Source organism: Trachurus trachurus (assembly GCF_905171665.1).
Source record: "Trachurus trachurus genome assembly, chromosome: 21".
Classification (NCBI taxonomy): domain Eukaryota; kingdom Metazoa; phylum Chordata; class Actinopteri; order Carangiformes; family Carangidae; genus Trachurus; species Trachurus trachurus.
The window spans coordinates 24120670-24139289 of record NC_139899.1 but is presented as its reverse complement, the minus strand read 5'-3'; the positions used below and the strand labels follow the sequence as shown (position 1 = coordinate 24139289).

Sequence of the window (18620 nt, the reverse complement as noted above, 5' to 3'; positions counted from 1 at the left end):
GAAATGCCATAAATTGTAGAGATGGATGGCTGCAGAGACATTTCTTGAAAAGAGTAAATTGCTCTGTCTTTATAACAGCTGTCAGAAAATTCCTTGGACAAAAGAGGCTGTAATGTTGTGAAAAGACACAGAGTCAATGGGTGTGATTGAGACCGAAGGAGTCGTAGAATGCGTTTTTTTTCTGCAAATCATCCTGTTAACTTACCCGCAGTTGACCCAGGCGATAGTCCCTTGGCCTTTTACTGTCTGGGCAACATCTGACAGCAGTTTCAGGTGGGAGTCCCCTGATGTAGCTGCAGAGACACAGAGAATAAACCGCGGTCAGCCTTGTTACCATAAACCGCTCAATAGCTGAGGACAACCCAGAGTTTGGAGACACAGAGAGGACACTGTCATGTCAAACCCAGCTAAGTGGAATAGAGTTACAGTGGAGCTCAGTGTCTTACTAAAGCACCGAGTGATGAAGAAAGAGATCCCTGGGTTTGGGTTTTGGAGGGGCGATGGGAAGAGGGTTTTTTTTTTAATACCTTTCTGTGGATGGGTTCAGGGAGGGGGGCTTAAGTTACATCAGCTTTCAACGTGGTACAATGGTGTGACTAAGCAGGAGATGGGAGGATTATATGGTGACACAAAGACTGTGCCACCGCTGAAGCCGACCAACTTCTCAGCAAAACGGAGGGAGGAAGTGCGGCGGTTGTGAATTACAGCTTGTATCTGCTATAGTACAGGCTGCTTACTATCACGCAGAACAGTAACAACAACAGCCACAATGAACATCAAGTGTAAGCTCAGGCGGGGGAACGACATGGAGAGTTCGTGACCACTGGAGATTTGCACAATTGAATGTGTCAGAGGGAAAATATGGCTGAGGTGCACAGTTTGCTCTGAGTGTTAGGAAAGAGCAGAAACTAGAGTGTAATAACCTGTAACACCACCAACACTGTGATAATATTACTGATTCTGATTAGATATGGCAGAGCAAAGCAGATTCTTTCAACTAAAACAAACACAGTGTATTATTCTAGCCCTTGTGTAACACAATACATCATTTTTTTCAAAAAAATCCACTTTTTATCCACTGCATAAAAAAGAACAACTCCTCCAGGGTGGGACTATTTTTAGATTTTGGGGCAGTGCTATGACTCCCCAGGGTTAAGCCTTGTACCAGGTGGGTAACAAAAAACATCTGGCAATTCGGTGTTAGTTTAAAACTATATTAGGTGCAGGTGAGGTGAGCAGTGGTGGGGGGAGATTAAGGAGATCAGCTCGTTCTAAAAGGTTTCTTGGATACAAACATGAGGACAACTCAACAGGGACGTAGCTGACTGCACAGGGTCAGAGGCTGGTGATGGGTGAGGAAGAGGACAGGGCTGTCTCGGGAGCGAACGTGATGTACAAAGCTAGGAGTGGTCTGATGATTAGTTGGTGAGGAGGATATTAAGCCAACCTGGCAGGATTCCTGCAGGAGGAGAGGGAACCTTTGGTGTCTTTAAAAAGGAATGGCTGCAGCTAGCGATCAATCAGAGAGTACTGTACAGTACTGTTCAATACACGGGAGCCTTAGCAGTGACCTAATGCCGACTGATCAGGACCATGAATTATGAAACAAATAAATCCGTGGCTGTGGCGCTCTGCAGCTCTGAGAGTCCTCTGCTGCTTATTGAAGGTTAGAGGATCTTCTCTGAATGCAGTAATTAGCCGAATCAAGCCGACGCTACCACAAGCCTGCTGAGTATATTTCACTCCTCAGAAATAATGCTAATGAAAATGGAATTAAAATCTACTGGGGTGCATTAGGCGTTCACTAATGGTTGGAAGAAAAACAAAGTTTTTATAACGCTGCTTGATGCATTTAGTGTTTTACTTTGTATTAAACAACAAACATTTCCAAGTTCATAACTGTGACGGACCACTGTGATCACCGCTGCAAAACCGCCTGCAGGCTACGGATGCACAAAACATCAGTGCTAAAAATATTTTAAGATACTGTGGCAAAAATGCCTTTTAATTAATTATATGAGGTTTGTGCTAAGTGCTGCTGCGGTACTCTAATTACAGAGTGATCAAAGGGATTTTAATTAATTTGGCATTTTAATGATGTGTAACTACTGAATTTGAAATTATAAAAAGCAAAAAAAGTAACATACAATTAACCGCACTAATGTTAAATTAATGTTAATAATTAAGAGTCCTCCTCACAACAGCTCTGTGAATGTGACCACTGTGTTTGCATTCATAATGTTTGAAATGTTCAGACTCCACATTTGGAGGAAGTGGCATCTTACATCTGAGAGTTGAGACTTTCACTTCTCTAAATGAGGACGTTAGAGCAAAACAGAACGTGAGGAGAGACAGTCAAAAGGTTTTCAAACTCACTCATCTCCTCCCTGTCATGAATCATGTATTTCTCTCAAACCCTTAGCTGTTGGGATGCACAACTCATCTGAAAGCTGTGTTTATGACTGCTGCTAAAATGGGCCACTTTGAAAATGTGAATTTCACACTTACTTTTTTCTGATTATGATAAAAGGATGATAATTTTCTGTAATTATGCACTTGTAAAAGTACATAACGACATCAGTGCTACAAGGATACCAAGCTTTTCAGTTAAAAAAAAATAAGGAATCGGCATGATGATTTTGATGTGCATCAGAAATATCTTGGTTTTACTGCTGCATCATTCTAGTAATGACATACCCCTGAAGTGACAAGCTTTTTGAGAGCCACTGAGATAATACAAGCATTATTGATCCATTACTGCGATTGTCTAGTAGGTAGTGCTGCTGTCCCCGTCTCCTCCTTTGATAAAAACAATGGATGTTCGATCACAACATTTATTCAACAATATACACTACTCACAAAAAGTTAGGGATATTTGACAAGAATATCCCTTTAAAAAGTTCACGCTACAGTGAGATTCTATCATCAAAGCAGGCCTTTAGAAGGATGCAATGGTCATTTCTTTATCTCAAACAAAAGCTAACAACAGTGGTGGCTATAGCACAACAAAAATCTCAATGTCTCAATAACTTGATCAGTTTGATCAAAGTGTTGTCATGGTCTCATGATGTCAACATTTGAACATCGTGGAGAGGAGAGGGAGAGAGAAGAGGACTGAACCAGAACATTTAGTGGTTCAATGACGGTGCTTGTGATTTTTGTGGTTAATCACCTTGTTAGAGAACAGTATGTTATTCAATAAGGACTGAAACATTGAACAATATTGGACATGTGCATTCAAAAGTTTAGAGAAGGTTAAATTAAGTTCACCTGTAAAGGTCATAGTGCATTTTAGGAGAACTCTGAAATGTAATCCAAAAGCCAAACATCCCTAACTTTTTGTGAGTAGTGTATGAGACCATGTGTAGTGGCATGAAATAACACCTCTGGTAAAAACTGCACCTCTTCCACAAGTATACTCTGGTAGAATCCACAGACGGATCCAATGAGCATCTATCAGATACCTGTCTTTGTGTAGAGCACCAGGACGTTGGTTCTCGTCCTGAGCAGCTTCTTGAAGTCTTTGTGGTCGCTGACCTTCTCTATGAGAGGAGACACCTTCACCGCGTCCAGCACCGGCAGCAGCCACACCTGGAGAAACACAAACAGACAAACAGACGACAACACAACTGTTAACCAGTAGCTCCCATAAGGATGATCCTATCTGCTGCTCCTTCACACCTCTAGAGATCATTCGCAGGATTTTAGCACTGATCACAGGAGGAGGAATTAACCAACTGATCACATCTCATCTGTGAGACACAAAGATCACAGCATTTGAATCTCTTGATGAACACACACTGTGCAATGTGCATGATGAACAAAGGAACAGTGAGAACAGGCAGGACTACAGTGGCCGCGCAGTGTGCCAGACATTACTGGCCATCTGGGAGCCAAGCAGCCGCTGATGGTGAGACATAAATAAAGAAGCTGATGCAATGAGATAATGCAAGTGCATCTTCAGTCCCCCGCCTGAAATGGGGCCATGCTGCAATTATGAAATGAATGCCTATGTTCAGACACTAGGTTTAATCTCATTTTATAACACTATGGCTCTTGTTTATAAGTGCCATCAACAGTTTTAACTTGATATTTAGACTGAGGAGGGAGAGAGGGGGGTGGGGGGGGGATCCAGCACTGCATTTATATAATTACTGATTTGTTTCCACCCACTGCAGCACAAACAAGACAGGATAGTGCTTTCAATATCAACCTGTACTAAAGGTGGCTTCAAAGGCAGCAACAGGTGGGTGCATCAGCATCATTAGTCCGAATGGTTACTTCTTTCCAAGACTTTCCAAGCGCTGCTGGTTGGGCTAATGGTGTGAAACAGCTCATATCAGAGAGAAAAGCCCATATTGAGAGGACTGCACTTTAATCAAAGATGAGTAAAAAAAAAAAAAAAACAAGACTGATTACACTCAAGCCATATGAAGGCAATCCCATGCATCCTAATTGTCTCTGTGCCATCACCATTCATTAGAAAGCTCTTCCTTTCTGCCTACAGAGAAGTAAATTAGACACCCCAACACTGTCTGCTCGCTCAGCGGATCCTGCCTGATGACTGATATCACCTGGAATGAAAACAAACACCTGTCAGGCTCTTTCTCTAATTTTCAATTCCCAAGTGGTCGCTCTTTTGAGGTGGAGTCAGTCTGATGGGAATCTTTAGACACCATCAGTAAAATTCAAAATTAACCGAGAGCGCAATGGGCTTAGGAAAAAAAGATGAGCAGACAACTTAAGTGCTGAGTTTGTGTATATGTACTGTACAACATCGTGTGAGATAAATAGTCAGACTAACTAAGTTTTATTTGCATTGGGCTGCTGGGATGTTGTTGTTATTGTTGTGTTTACGATGCTACTTGATGTCGGTGCATGGTTCTGATTAGGCCGATGTGACAACGGGATAAACAGAGGCCGTGTCAGGATTCAGTTTAGGACTCGTGGGAACCACAAAGCCAGGGGTGGGCTAATTATAGGCTGGCTGGCTGGCTGGCTGGCTGGGTGGGTGGGTGGGTGGGTGACACTTGTCATGATAGCTGGGCAGTGGGTGGTTATGAGAGGGAGGAGCCGGGGGGCAAGACCGGGAAGAGATGAGAAGAGATGGCAAGCTGTCACACTCGTCCATGTCAGGGAGGAGCAGTGATGGGCTACCTGATGGCCTGATGGAAGGATTAAAATGATGGAAACTGAGCAGCACTATTAATTAACCAATCACTCACTCACTGCCTTCACAGTGACACATTTCTACTGCAGTTGTCTTTCTGGTTCAAGTTATGACAGGCTTGCATACGTTATTTCTGATCTAAGCACAGGGAGTTTCTCTGAGGAACACCGACTCCGCTGAAACTTTTTGAGCATCAAATATTCACCTAGTGCCGGGTTGAAAAGCAGCTCTGAACTGGAAAAGTGTGCCACTTGCCAATTCACAGAAATGACACAAAGGAAACCATTGGTGAGTGGCTCCGCTCCAGAAGATCTATACTCTTTTTTTTTTTCCCCCTCAAACACTGACCCATCTGGGCTCAGCATGTTTTAAATCTTTGTTGTTTCACCAGTAAATCAATGAATACTATATGCTTCACGTAGTTTGGACTTTGTAGTTATGAGGAATGTTTTGCACGGTTTCTATAAACGTCTCAACATGTTTTGTTGCAACTCTGACTCACTTTGGAATCCTTAAGAACTATATCCAAAACCGTCTCGAAGCTCCCCGGCTCTAAGTGTTTGATACTCCTAGTTATTCCGGGTTTGGGGTTTGTGAGCAACAAAGTGAATAGAGAATGTATTATTTGTGACATTTTGTTTAATATACACAGCACACACACCTGCTTGTTAAAAAAAAAGTTGATTTATTTTTGTAAAATGCTCAAATTATGCCTGTGGAGAAATAAATAGTGCTGCAGTTAGCGACTAACCATCGACTGCACGCTGAACTGAACAGACTGTGAGCTGAGCACTGGTTATGCATGAATTTGAAAACAACTATAAGTAATGAATTCATAAATAAGCATACCGACACATTTCAAAATACTTCCTGTAGCATGAAGTGTATACCGACTGATACCTCACGCTTATAGAGTTTGAGGTAGCTGAAGATAACACAGACGCCGTAGTCAGGCCAACACTGCCAATCATGACGTGATGCCAGTCTTCCACCAAATGAATTGTGCGTCATCTTTCAGTAAAAGATGCTCAACAACAGAAATAACAAGAGTGTGATGACAGTTTCCTCACAAAGCACTGTAAGTGACGGCGCCTATTCAGAAGCAGCATTATACTGCACTGCTGACGGGTTAAGCTGGAGGTTTTTTATTATTACAATGATGCGCACACACAGGCAGCTAAAATAAAAAAACATGAAAGTGGCAGAGAAGTGTGTATTCAGATAACATAGAGGGTGCAAGTCACAAAACTTAAGTTGATAACAAATAAAATGGGGATAAGAATCTGAGTTATTTTTATGGTGTTTGAATTATCTGTCAGGTGCCGGTGCTCTATGCCTTTACCCTACACTCTACAATAAGTGGCTTTTTTTTTTCAACAAGAACTTCAAATGATAAATGCAAGTAAGTGGTGATAAACTACAGCGCAAAACTCAATTTTTATCAGATCGTGGCGGCCTTAATCACAACACTTGTCTAGTTAACTCTCAACAGCTCAGTTGACATTCGCTTTCATCACATTTCTTATAAATCTTTTAAAAAAGTGGGTTTTTTTTTGTTCTCTCTCCAGAGTTTAAAAGTGATCAAACTTGAATAAATTAAGCAAATTGCACAAATAAGTACAAGTAAAATGGTGACCTTTTAAGTACATTTTTGAATATTAGTTCAAAACCTCACATTTGGCGCTATTTATAGCTTGCAGCTCTGGGGCCTCGACTGTATGTTGTTCCACTTAAAGCTCTTGTAATTCATGCAATATGCACAATAGATCAACTTGGAGTGGACGGTGCACAGGATACCTACCATACAAGAAAAAAAAAAATCAGCATATATTCCTCAATTCAGTCTTGTACTTCGTGATTATAATGATAGTCTGTTTCTATGGAGTCAAGGTTCAATAGTTCAACAGTTAATTGTGTCCTCTTCATGAAGAGACACAAATGGTGCTCTCATTTTAAGTTTCTCACATGACCTCCTTGCTGACTTTTACAGCGCTATCTGCGGATAATGGCTGAAATACATGCAGCATGTGCAGCTTTGTGTTTAACAATGAGGGCACGCGGATCTATTTTTTGCCTTGTATTTGTAATAACTGACCCTCATTACCATCAGTAAGTGGGATGCAAGTACGGTGAACATGTGAATGGATTTCAGACGCTGCACATCCAGCACTCTCTCCAGCCTACTGCGACTCATTAGTCCTAAGTCCTTACGAGTAAACAGGTAAAATTAGAAACATAAGATGATCTAGCCCCTGTAAAAGAGCACATGATCGGAAACCAGGGATCAAAAGTAATGACAAAAGACAAAAACATCTACTCCATCAGCGTAGAACTATCTTGATGGGACCTCAAAACATACTCTGATTAAACAGCAAATTAAACAGTTTCTCCTTGTTTTAAGTTGGTGTGGATATGAGAAAGTTTCCATCATGTGGATGGAAGGATAAGGCTGGCTGATAATCTACGAATGAATTTACTGTCAAAGGAACTGACACTGGTCCATGTGTTGGTGTATTTAGATGTGCAGAAGAGTTCACGCCTTTGAGTCAGATTTACTAAAAAGGTTCCAGGGGAGAGTTTAAGTTTCATAATGATCTGCTGACTTGAAGACACGGTGTGTGATTCACTGACGTCCGCCTCCCTCCGCCCCCGTCCCAGCCGGCAGCTGACTGATACCGAGAAACCCCACCAACGGCTAACCAATCACTGAGCCGCGTACTGCAACAGCTCTGACTGCCGTCACATTATAAAAGCTGCTGCATTCAGACCTAACCTGCCCAACCTCCTCAACACACACTGCAGGGAGAGACGGCCTCATTGATACAACACAGCTCAATGGAGATGAGGCCCGAGGAGAGCACCGTGATGTGGTGAAGCACAACAACAACTCGTACCAGGTTCCATCACCAACTGTAAATGAGGACCAAGAACACAAAGCAGAGAGAAAACACCTTGGTATGAAGTTCTGAGTCAGTGGCTGAGGAGCAACTCTTTTCCTCAAGCTAGTGATTTGATTCAAAAGAATTTTTTTTTTCTCTCTTTAACAATTCAATTTAGTAGCAATTAAGGAAATTTGCATATCAATTGAATACACATGTGAACAACCATTTGAAAGGATATTGAAAATCTTTGACAGCTAACAGTGAACAATGTTTGAAAGAAAATAAGTGGATACAAGTAATGCTTTTATTATTTCACCACATATTAATACACTGAAAAAACATTGCGATTGAAGGGGAACTATGCAAGTCTGGTTACTTTTTCTTTGTTTATCCAACCCTTCCCCCCTCCCTCCTGGGCCTGTACATTTGTTTTCAACGAAGCTGGCGAGCAGGCAATCCATGGAGCTGTGGAAAACGTTATATACTATATGGTTTTGCAATGTGTATATTTGTGTAGTTTTATCCGTCATAAACAAGAGATTACGGTTTATGGGGTATGTTTTTGTCATGGTGCTGATGAGACAAGAGCTGGGACACCGGGTCGGAGGCTCTGATCATGCAAGGTTGGTTTTTGATGCTCGGTAGAAGGCAGAAAGCCTCCATTCTCCCTGCAACATCTAACCATCACAATTACTCAAACACACAAATGACCACACAGCTGCACCTACACCTCTTCACAACCGTTTAAATAAAGCTTGACATTATTGACTTATCTGTGATAAACCGATACGTACCAGTGTCAGCCTGCCAATGTCTCGGTCAATCTCGCACCATGAAAGGTAATAGTTAACATAAAATGACCCCGGCAAATCCACAGTGTTGCAATAATGAACAAAAACCTGGGCTCTGTTCAAATGCCACAAAAGCTGGCAGCTGTCTCTGCCGGCTGTAGCAATAAGACGACAGCTCAAAATGTCAACCATGACCTTTCGGTATAATCTATTCTCATAATTGTAATCTACCTGAAATTCTTTCATCATCAATCACGCCGAGGTCCTGCACATGATAACTCTGCCGAGGGATTCTGTGATTACATGACTCAGTGCAGGACAAACCCGGACTCAATGCTCGGCGGAAACCCATCAGCGCTTTATACGTCGACCTTCCTTATCTGCCATAAAGGTATGTCCCGTCACGCCGTCGTAAAAAAATGTGGAGCTTACCGAGCAGCAGGTGCCCGGCCCCCTCCACCCCCCACTGCCTGCGAGCCCACACCCTCCATCTGCTGTGACAAATCTGCTTAATAAATGGCATCCAGTTCTAGGGGGCAGTTCTGAATCAGCACAAATCACACCAGCGTTTGTCAAGCACTTGCCTTGAGTTTTCCTCTGACTAATGAGCCAGTCAGGTCTGTGCTGCTGGTCTGTGTGGTAAAGGAAGCGACGCAGCATCCGGTAACACACACACACACATAGACACAGGGCTCTGATTTAGAGGCCTTTCAGCTCTCAGATGAGCAGAGAAGTATTTAATTAGCAGCTTGAGTAACTATCACATTTCAACAATCAAGCTATCGGCGTCATGGGTGTGGTAACACGCCTGTTGTGGCACAATACCGGTTATTGAGCAGCAATAGTTTTGTGGTTGCAGAATACATGAGTAGAAATGGAGCGTGAAAAATCTGTATTGAATGTCAAGTCACATTCATAGAAGTTAAGACTTGAAGGTTAAAAGTTAATCTAGAATACCAGCTGTACACAGTATAGATCAATTTTGATGAAACTGAGCACTTGGCTGTTTTCACTGAGAGCTGTATAGACTTTGAATCGAGACACCCAACGAAACTTGATTTGCAGATTTTCCTTTTAAAGATGTTTAAAGACTTCCATTGTGCAGATTTATCGTGGCAAGAACATGCGAATGCTTTCAAATTACCCCCACTTACGTCTAAATCGGCCTTAAATGTGGCTGGAAAAAGGTATCTGAACCTCTTGGATAATGGAGCTAGTAACAGATAATTGGAGTCAGGAGTTATCAAACCTGGAGGCCAATCAATGAAACCCGACCAGAGCTGTGAGTTGGAGCAACTTGGACTCGTAAAAAAACAACTCTAACACTTTTTGCGGTTGCTGTTTACAAGAAACATCTGCTGGTGTGAACCATGCCTTGTAAAAAGAAAAAAAAATAGATGTCAGAAGACTTACAATCCCAGATCTTTGGTTTAAGTAAAGTCATCACTATTCATCACTTCACACAGTCAGACAAACTGTAGAGATGATTTAGTTTTGTGTTTACTTTCTATGTGAGCCACAAGCTAACTAGAAATGTACCAATTGCAATAAATAAAAAAATAATAAAAAATGATTCCAATATCTGACTTTGTTTTTTAAAGTCTGATCTGCCAGTTCAGACTTGAGCTGATTTAAATTTTCAGGAACATAAACACATTTGAACTTTTCTTTAATGGACAATTTAATTATTTATTCATAACAAAACAACTACTGTTAACACTCAGCCTCTCTGAACTTTTGCTCTGAATGACGGGAAACACAAATCATGTGACTGCTTTCTCGTTCCAACTTTTCAATTTTCCAACCACAATGGTTAAAGGAGCTACGGTGGATAATGCCTTTACACTGGCAAAAAGCAAAAATCCACTTCTTTAGATGCACTGGAAAGACCCATTCACACACCAGATATCTTACCAATCAGCCTCAGCTGAAGTAGTTCTGTAAGTATGGTCCAAAACTCCTCCGTAACATTGAGCAGGCCTCAGCAGCTACCAAAAGAGCTTGAAAAATCATTATTCAGACAATATGGATAATTGACTTTAGTGTCACTACTATATAAAAACTAAAAAATACAACACAGAGTACATAGATCATCTCAGCACAACATAATTCTAAAAAAATACAACTCACAAAACGCCAAGACATAAATCATCTCAGCATACTCGTTTATAACAATACACAAGTCTACTGTATATACAGCGGGGAAAATAAGTATTGAACACGTCAACATTTTTCTCAGAAAATATATTTCTAATAGAGCTATTGACATGAAATTTTCACCAGATGTCGGCATCAACCCAAGTAATGCACACATACAAAGAAATCCGAACATCAATGTCCATAAATTAAGTTATGTGTAATAAAGTGAAATGACACAGGGAATAAGTATTGAACACATGAAGAAAAGGAGGGGCAAAAATGTATGGAAAGCCAAGAAAACAGCTGGAGTTTGTCAGTATTTAGAATGTAATCCTGTCTCCTATCAGTACAAAGTAATATCTGCTGGTTTAGTCCTGATTGATGCCTTTTAAAAAGGTTTCTCACCACCAAGGTGTCAGACAATAAGAATTGCATGGTGGGCAATGGCAAAGAGCTGTCTAAGAGCTGTCTAAAGACCTACGCAGCCAAAGATTTCAAACAGAAGAGTCAAAACAATAATCAGAAGGGTTCCCTAACAGTCCAGGACACTGGTGGAGAGCTTCAGAAAGATCTGGAATCAGCAGGTACAGTTGTTTCAGAGAAAACAATAAGTAATGCACTCAACCATCATGGCCTCCATGCACACACACCATGCAAGACATGGCAGTTGAGTGCATTACTTATTGTTTTCTCTGAAACAACTGTACCTGCTGATCCCAGGTCTGTCTGAAGCTCTACACCAGTGTCCTGGACTGTTAGGGAACCCTTCTGATTATTGTTTTGACTCCTGTTTTGCAATAGTAAGGTTGTGTAGGTCTTTAGACAGCTCTTAGACAGCCCTTTGCCATTGCCCACCATGCAATTCTTATTGTCTGACACCTTGGTGGTGAGAAACCTTTTTAAAAGGCATCAATCAGGACTAAACCAGCAGGTATTACTTTGCACTGATAGGAGACAGGATTACATTCTAAATACTGACAAACTCCAGCTGTTTTCTTGGCTTTCCATACCTTTTTGCCCCTCCTTTTCTTCATGTGTTCAATACTTATTCCCTGTGTCATTTCACTTTATTACACATAACTTAATTTATGGACATTAATGTTCGGATTTCTTTGTATGTGTGCATTACTTGGGTTGATGCCAACATCTGGTGAAAATTTCATGTCAATAGCTCTATTAGAAATATATTTTCTGAGAAAAATGTTGACGCGTTCAATACTTATTTTCCCCGCTGTATACACACCACATCACATTAACCCACGGTGCAAAAAACACTGCAGCAAAGTCAGGAGAACCACCCTGTATCCTAGTCTACTGAGTCCAAGATTCATTTATTACCTTGACAGCACTTGGGACAAAGGATTTCTTGGTAGATATTTCTATTAGCCATCAGTGATCTATAACATCTCCCTTTGGGTAAAAGTTCAACTTCACTGTACGGCGGATCAGAGGGATCATTAATAATTCTGTCAGCTTTATTTTTTTTTTTGCCTTCATCATATGTACCACTTGGCTTCACTAAAAGTTTGGAGGCCAGGGTCAGATTACTGTCCTACATGTTCACGTGATAAGAAGTCCAAGGGTTCCCTTGCCACTGTAGTTTATAGGTTTTAGCCTTTGGCCACTGTGGTGGTGAACTGAGTGAAGTGAATATGATCTTTAGCTGCTTTTTCTTTGTTATTACTGATATTTTCGAACATGACTGGACGTTTGGCTTTTGATAAACATTTCATACCCTTTGAAATGTGTTGCTACTAATTGTGTTGACATTTAATAAAGCTACACCAGGCTACTCTCACTCCTGCTAGAGGAGAAAAAGGTTGAATTGATAAACTGATAAGTGATTAATAATTTGAGTTATTTATCACACAAAAATGCCAAACATCTCCTGGTTCCAGCCTCTCAGATGTGAAGCTTTGTTGATTTTCTATGCTGTTATATAACTTTTAATTGACATTTTAATTGTTTCTGGGCTGAAAGACGTGGCTCTGTGTGATCAGAGGCTGAGATCTGTTAAATCTGCTAAATTTATAGTCTGTATGTAAAATGTTTGATGTTGCTGATGTATGTTAAATGTGTAGTCTGATGATGTTTTGTGCCACACAGAACTATGTGCCACTATGCTGTGCCGAAAGCAAATTCTACCGACTTGTTTTGTAGTCCTTAATAAATTAAATGAATGAATGAATGAAGATCAATCACAGATTGAACATACCACTTGTATCTATAAAGTAACAGTGGCGGACATTTTTTTTTAAAGTGTGATTAGAGCAGTGTGTGTACATGCAACAATGTCTGAAATTCCAGCCAAAAGGCGGATGCCAGTAAAAATTTGTCTTTGGGGTATAAATCAATATGGGCCACCTGCCCTGTGGCATGCAACACTGCTTATTTTAACAATCAGTTAATAAAATGTCACTGAAAACAGGTAGGGTCACACATATTGATTATTCTGGCCTGAAAAACATAATTGACTCGAAGACAACGTTGTGGGCTTATAGCAGTCATGCGCAAGTGAACCAAATAGTTCATTTTGTATGTGCGTCTGTGGGGGGAGTCTGGACTAAATTGTTTTGACAGGTAGTTTTCTGCAACCCAGACAGCTGCCCTGCAACAATGCACTACAATGGTTCATCCCTCTCCTCGTGGAATCAACTCCAGACACCGAAAAGTGCTACCCATACACACACATGCACAGTATACGCACAGTAAGTAGAGGTGTTGAATGATAAGCACAGAGGTAGTCAAAGTGTTACAGCAATATCAGCATGTCATGGTTAGGGCATGCAGCAGATAATAACCGTTTCCCATTACCATCCTCTAATAATAGGCTGGTTTTGTCTTTTCAATTAAGCTTTTAAAACATTAGGTCTATAAAAATGTTTGAAAATAGTTAAAAGTAGGGGTGGTGAAAAAAATCGATAATCGATTAATCGCGATTATTAAATGACCGATTATGAATCGATTATTAATTTTCCAAAAATCGATTATTTATATCTTTCAAAAAAAAAAAAAAATTCAATTTTTTTTTTTTTTTTTCAAATTGTAATACAAAGGCGAGTCCTCCTGTTACTGGATGTCATACAGGATTTAACCACAAGGTGGAGCGGTCTGTCTGTCATAACAAGAGGCTGTGTAACTGAGCTAGCGAGCAAGTGTGTAGGTGCTAACTAGAGTGCCTATAGCGAGATCTCTATAGGCACTCTAGTGCTAACAAGGTGCTAACGGTGCCGGAGCGAGACAAAGATCGATACAATTGAGTGGCGACAGCTTTTGATGTCGCCGCCAGCGCGGTCACGTGGTTCATGTTCCAAACTAGGCTGCCGCTGTCATGTTTTTCTATGGGACAGACAGGCAGCAGTGAGCTTGCTTTTGAAGCATAAAGTCCGCTAGCTTAATGCTAACGTTGTATAATGTAAAACACCATAGACGGGCTAACAGAAATTAGCATCGCTACAACCATAGCAGTAAAGCTGCTAAAAACTGTTTTAATTCTGGCTTTAGCGCTGTTAACACGTCACAACATGTGGACCAGCTGGTCTTCCTCCATAAAGAATCTGGTTGCTCCAGAGCAATGATTTGATCACTGAAGTTGAAGTTACACAGCGTGCTCTGTTTTTATAACAGTAGGCTAAAGTAAAATGTGTGCAAGCTGGTTGTTCCAGAGCAATATTATTTGATCACTAGTTACGTGTGTTGTGTTCTGTTTTTATGTGTACATTATCTAAAGCCTACAGTAAAATATGTGTTGCATCTGTCTTTCAAAAAAATAGACTTACTAATTTAAATCTCCTTTGTGACACTTCCAAAAATACAAAGGGTCCATGATCAGTTAAAGTAACTTATTGTAACAAAAAATCCAAGAATCAAAAAATGAGCCAACAAGCAATCAACGCACAAAGAGAAAATTAATCTGTGGTTTTCAATAAATAAAAATAGGCTAATAATAATTCAGCAACTGACTGATAATAATCATAACAATAATCATTAATAATCGAAAATCGAATCGATAATCGTTAATAATCGAAAATCGGTCTGTAATCGAATCGAGACTTCAATAATCGTAATCGAATCGAATCGGGAAATTGGGCCAATTAACCACCCCTAGTTAAAAGGTTCAAGCACAATATCCCAGAGCCCAACATGCCCTTTTCAAATGACTTGTTTTGTCTGAGTAAAAAAGTCCCAAAGGGTTTTCACTCCCAATTAAACAAAAGAGAGAAAAGCAGCACATCCTCAAATCAAGAAATTAAAGGCAGCATTGTTAGGCACTGCGTAATGTCACATCTAAACAACTGACTGTTTTGTTAACCAATTTTTATGACAATGCATGCAGCACAGCAAAAAAAACCTTAAAAAGGCAACTGAGGCTCGGGTCAGACACTTCATGCAGTCACTGAGTGCAGGAGAAGATTAACAATCAAGTATATGGGGCTACAGATTCCAGCACTGTACATCTGTTGTGGATGTAAATATTGTCAAATTACAGCAGAGAGAGTCAGCACTTTAACCCCATCGCCATGATTTCATTTCAAATGCAAAGGCTGTGGCACGGTCCCAAAATATCAAGTAGACAGTCAGAGTCCAAGTGCATACAGACTGCAATGTATACACACACTCACACGCTTATACACACACACACACCCTGGCTGGCACTACCCTTATTTGCAAAGGCAACAGGCAACAGGAAGCAGAGCAGGATAAGGTCTGTGTCCGTATGCTGATGGTGGAATGAATGAATGTTTGCAGGTTTTAGCTTTGTCACTTCACTGCACACTGTAGCACATATTTGCAGACCCCTCATTTTCACTTTTCACTGCCTTATTACCTGCATTATTAGATAAGCATGCACTGTTAGTGTTACCTCACAGCAGTAATGGACACAGAATAGATGCTCACTGTGATAGAATCAGCTGATTGATTTTCATATCATACTAATATGAATGGAAACCAGTGGATGCCTTATCAGGAGCAAAGGAATACCCCAATTCAATGACATACAGGAGAAGGTGATCTGTTGCAACTGGGCAGTTAAATGTTAAATATAGCCCTGCAACCTTTGAGACCTACAGAATAAAATAAAAATATTTTCATTCAATCAAATTGGTAGTTTTCTTTCATGTAAAAGTGTGTCTGCATACCTCCAGATAGAAACCAGGGTGTGAACACCTTATTTGGATATGGACCTCGTAGTGGCAGAGATAGTGAGAAATCAATGCATGCCTGCAGGCACACTAATAACTGGATTTTGTGAATAATCAGGTTTGTCATAATCCGATATGATCAAAAACAGGTTTAGGCTCAAAATAGGGACATAATGCAGGTGTAAACATGCTTTGCATTGGTTTTGTATGAAATTGTACTCAGTTCCAAACCAACCAACACGAAAAGATCCATGTTTTATACAGCAGAGTATATTCAACATTTCTTGTCCTTCCATTTGTTCTTAGTCATATCAGTTCTTCTCTCTTAGCCATTATCATCAATCTGCTTGTCTGTGTCTGCTTCACCGTTACTTTTTTATGTTTTTATGCGCCTGCTTGTTTATGCCTGCTTTAACTGCCAGTTTTGTATCATGTTTGTCATTTCCTAAAAGCCTAACCAGGGACAACAATGACTGCAAATTGGCCATGGACAGAACTCCTATTTATTGCATCAGTTGCACAGAAATTGGATGTAACAGTACCTAGATGGAGTGTCCCTGAGAAGTAAACTGATGAAATAAATAATAAACCTGAACATGGACTGGAAGGAAGGATGAAAAATAAGGTTGAAAGCTCTGGAAATAGCTATTGAAATGGAGTTTGTTTATGAAAAACTTTCACCATTTTCTGTCTTTGTAATGAATATGAGCAATATTTTTGGTCAAGAGCCAACTAATTCCTTCCTGACAGTCACATGACATGGAAGGATAGGCTACTGTGTGTGTCTGTGTGCTACTATAGGGGCACTTCTGTTTTAACATAGCCTATTGCTGCCTATGTGAGTAACGTTATTTATAAGCCCACTCATGAGTTTGAAAGTTTTTAACTTTCAATTCCCTTTGCACGAGACGAGTCCTGTTGCGTTTAATGACAACAACCCCGCTACCCATGAGCCTTTAGGAGACATTAGTGCAGGAAATGGAGGAATTAGATACATTTAAGTAGAGGTAAAGTTGGTTTCCTCGGGTCTGCTGTTCCTCCTCCTCCTGCTGCTGTTGCTGCTGTCTGTGTGTGCTGTTTACCGTTCAACGCTGGACGCTAGTGAGTTACGGTAGTTAGGACCGTGGTTAGGACGGACACCACCGGGGAGGGAGAGCCCCTGTACTCAGGCGACCGTTGACCGGAGACCCGCTGCCTGTGTGTGTGCTGCTTGCGTTAGCCGTTACATAAACATATCCCTCGGCTCTACCTGCGCCACACAAACCGCGGTCCAGCCACCCACACTGCCGCTACAACCTAGTTTAAAAACCCGAGCACCAAGTTCAGTCAGGGGGCTGTCAACTTTACCTCCTGCTCGGACAGGCTTGCAGGAGGAGACGCGGCGAGGAGCGGTTTGAGGAGGTTTTTCCTTTTTTTTTTTTTTTTTTTTTTTAAACCTCCTCCTCTACCTACCTACCTATTCCTTAACGGACACAAACAGCCTGTGCTGCGCGTCATTCCCGTAACACAACCATTACCGTTCACACGACACACACAAACACGCACGTAGGACGTTACAAGAGCTTCTTTTTGACTCACCAGCATCACCAACATGAACATTTTCGCCTCTCTCATCCGACTCCCGTAGCGATTCCAAGAAGCCATGATGCCGTTGCCACGTCTGGATACGCAGGCGCAATCGGTTTTCCACAGATTCTTGGCCGCGGCGCAAGGCTCCTTGGGAAATGTGGTTCTGAAAATGAGGCTGGTGGGAGGTAGTATTGCACCTGCCGCCTCCGCCCCTCTTCTCAACAGCTCCTTTCCATGTTATTACAGGGCGTTTATGAGCGTATACGTGTTATAGTTTAGACACACGAGTTTTTCTCTTCTTCTTTTTTATCAGCACAATGCAGCCATATTGTAAGACATCTAATTACATGGGGAGGGTAATTAGCAAATTGGTTTGTGATTGAGTGTCTGTTAATTAGCTCTTTATCAATTTGAAGTGTGTTCCTTTAGAATATTTGATTTTATTACAGCTGGGGTAGGCTATGTTATCAGCAACATCTGCAGTGCTCGGCTCAATAAGCACATGCAAAGCAAATGCAAATAAATGGACAGTTTAAATCATGAGCAAAGAATAAACAAATAAAAATGTAGCCGGTGCATATTCTCATTTTTCCAGGTCATAGTATTTCAAAGGAGGTTAAATCGAAAGCAACTGGTGATGATGATGATGAAGCCTCTTGGATGAGAGGTGAAACGTCTTACTAAGTCCAGTTGCTTTCGATTTAACCTCCTTTGAAATAAAAATGTAGGCTATATCGCCCATGTGCAGAGTTTAAATAAATTATCCCATGCAAGGATCATGGGAGAACCTTGCATGTTTATGGGCTGCTGTAAAATAAAAATAAAAAAGAAGAAGAAAGAAACCAGCTTAAAGTAGGTAGTTTTATGAATTCAGTTTGGTTTGAAATTATAATGTCAATAGAAAAGAATAGAGTAGATCAACTTA

General features: G+C 40.8%; 1 protein-coding gene across 1 annotated transcript in view; it reads right to left on the bottom strand.

Annotated features, from left to right (window-relative positions):
• The window catches only part of pdia5 (protein disulfide isomerase family A, member 5), a 54670-nt gene extending 36898 nt beyond the window's left edge, over positions 1-17772 (bottom strand). The window contains exons 1-3 of the mRNA XM_083996363.1: positions 17705-17772; positions 3465-3591; positions 206-293 (exon numbers count right to left, since the gene is read on the bottom strand). Of these exons, the coding sequence (XP_083852489.1) occupies positions 206-293; positions 3465-3591; positions 17705-17770 (281 nt within the window). The 5' untranslated portion in view covers positions 17771-17772. The remainder of the gene's footprint in view (positions 1-205; positions 294-3464; positions 3592-17704) is intronic.
• Positions 17773-18620: the final 848 nt, after the last annotated feature.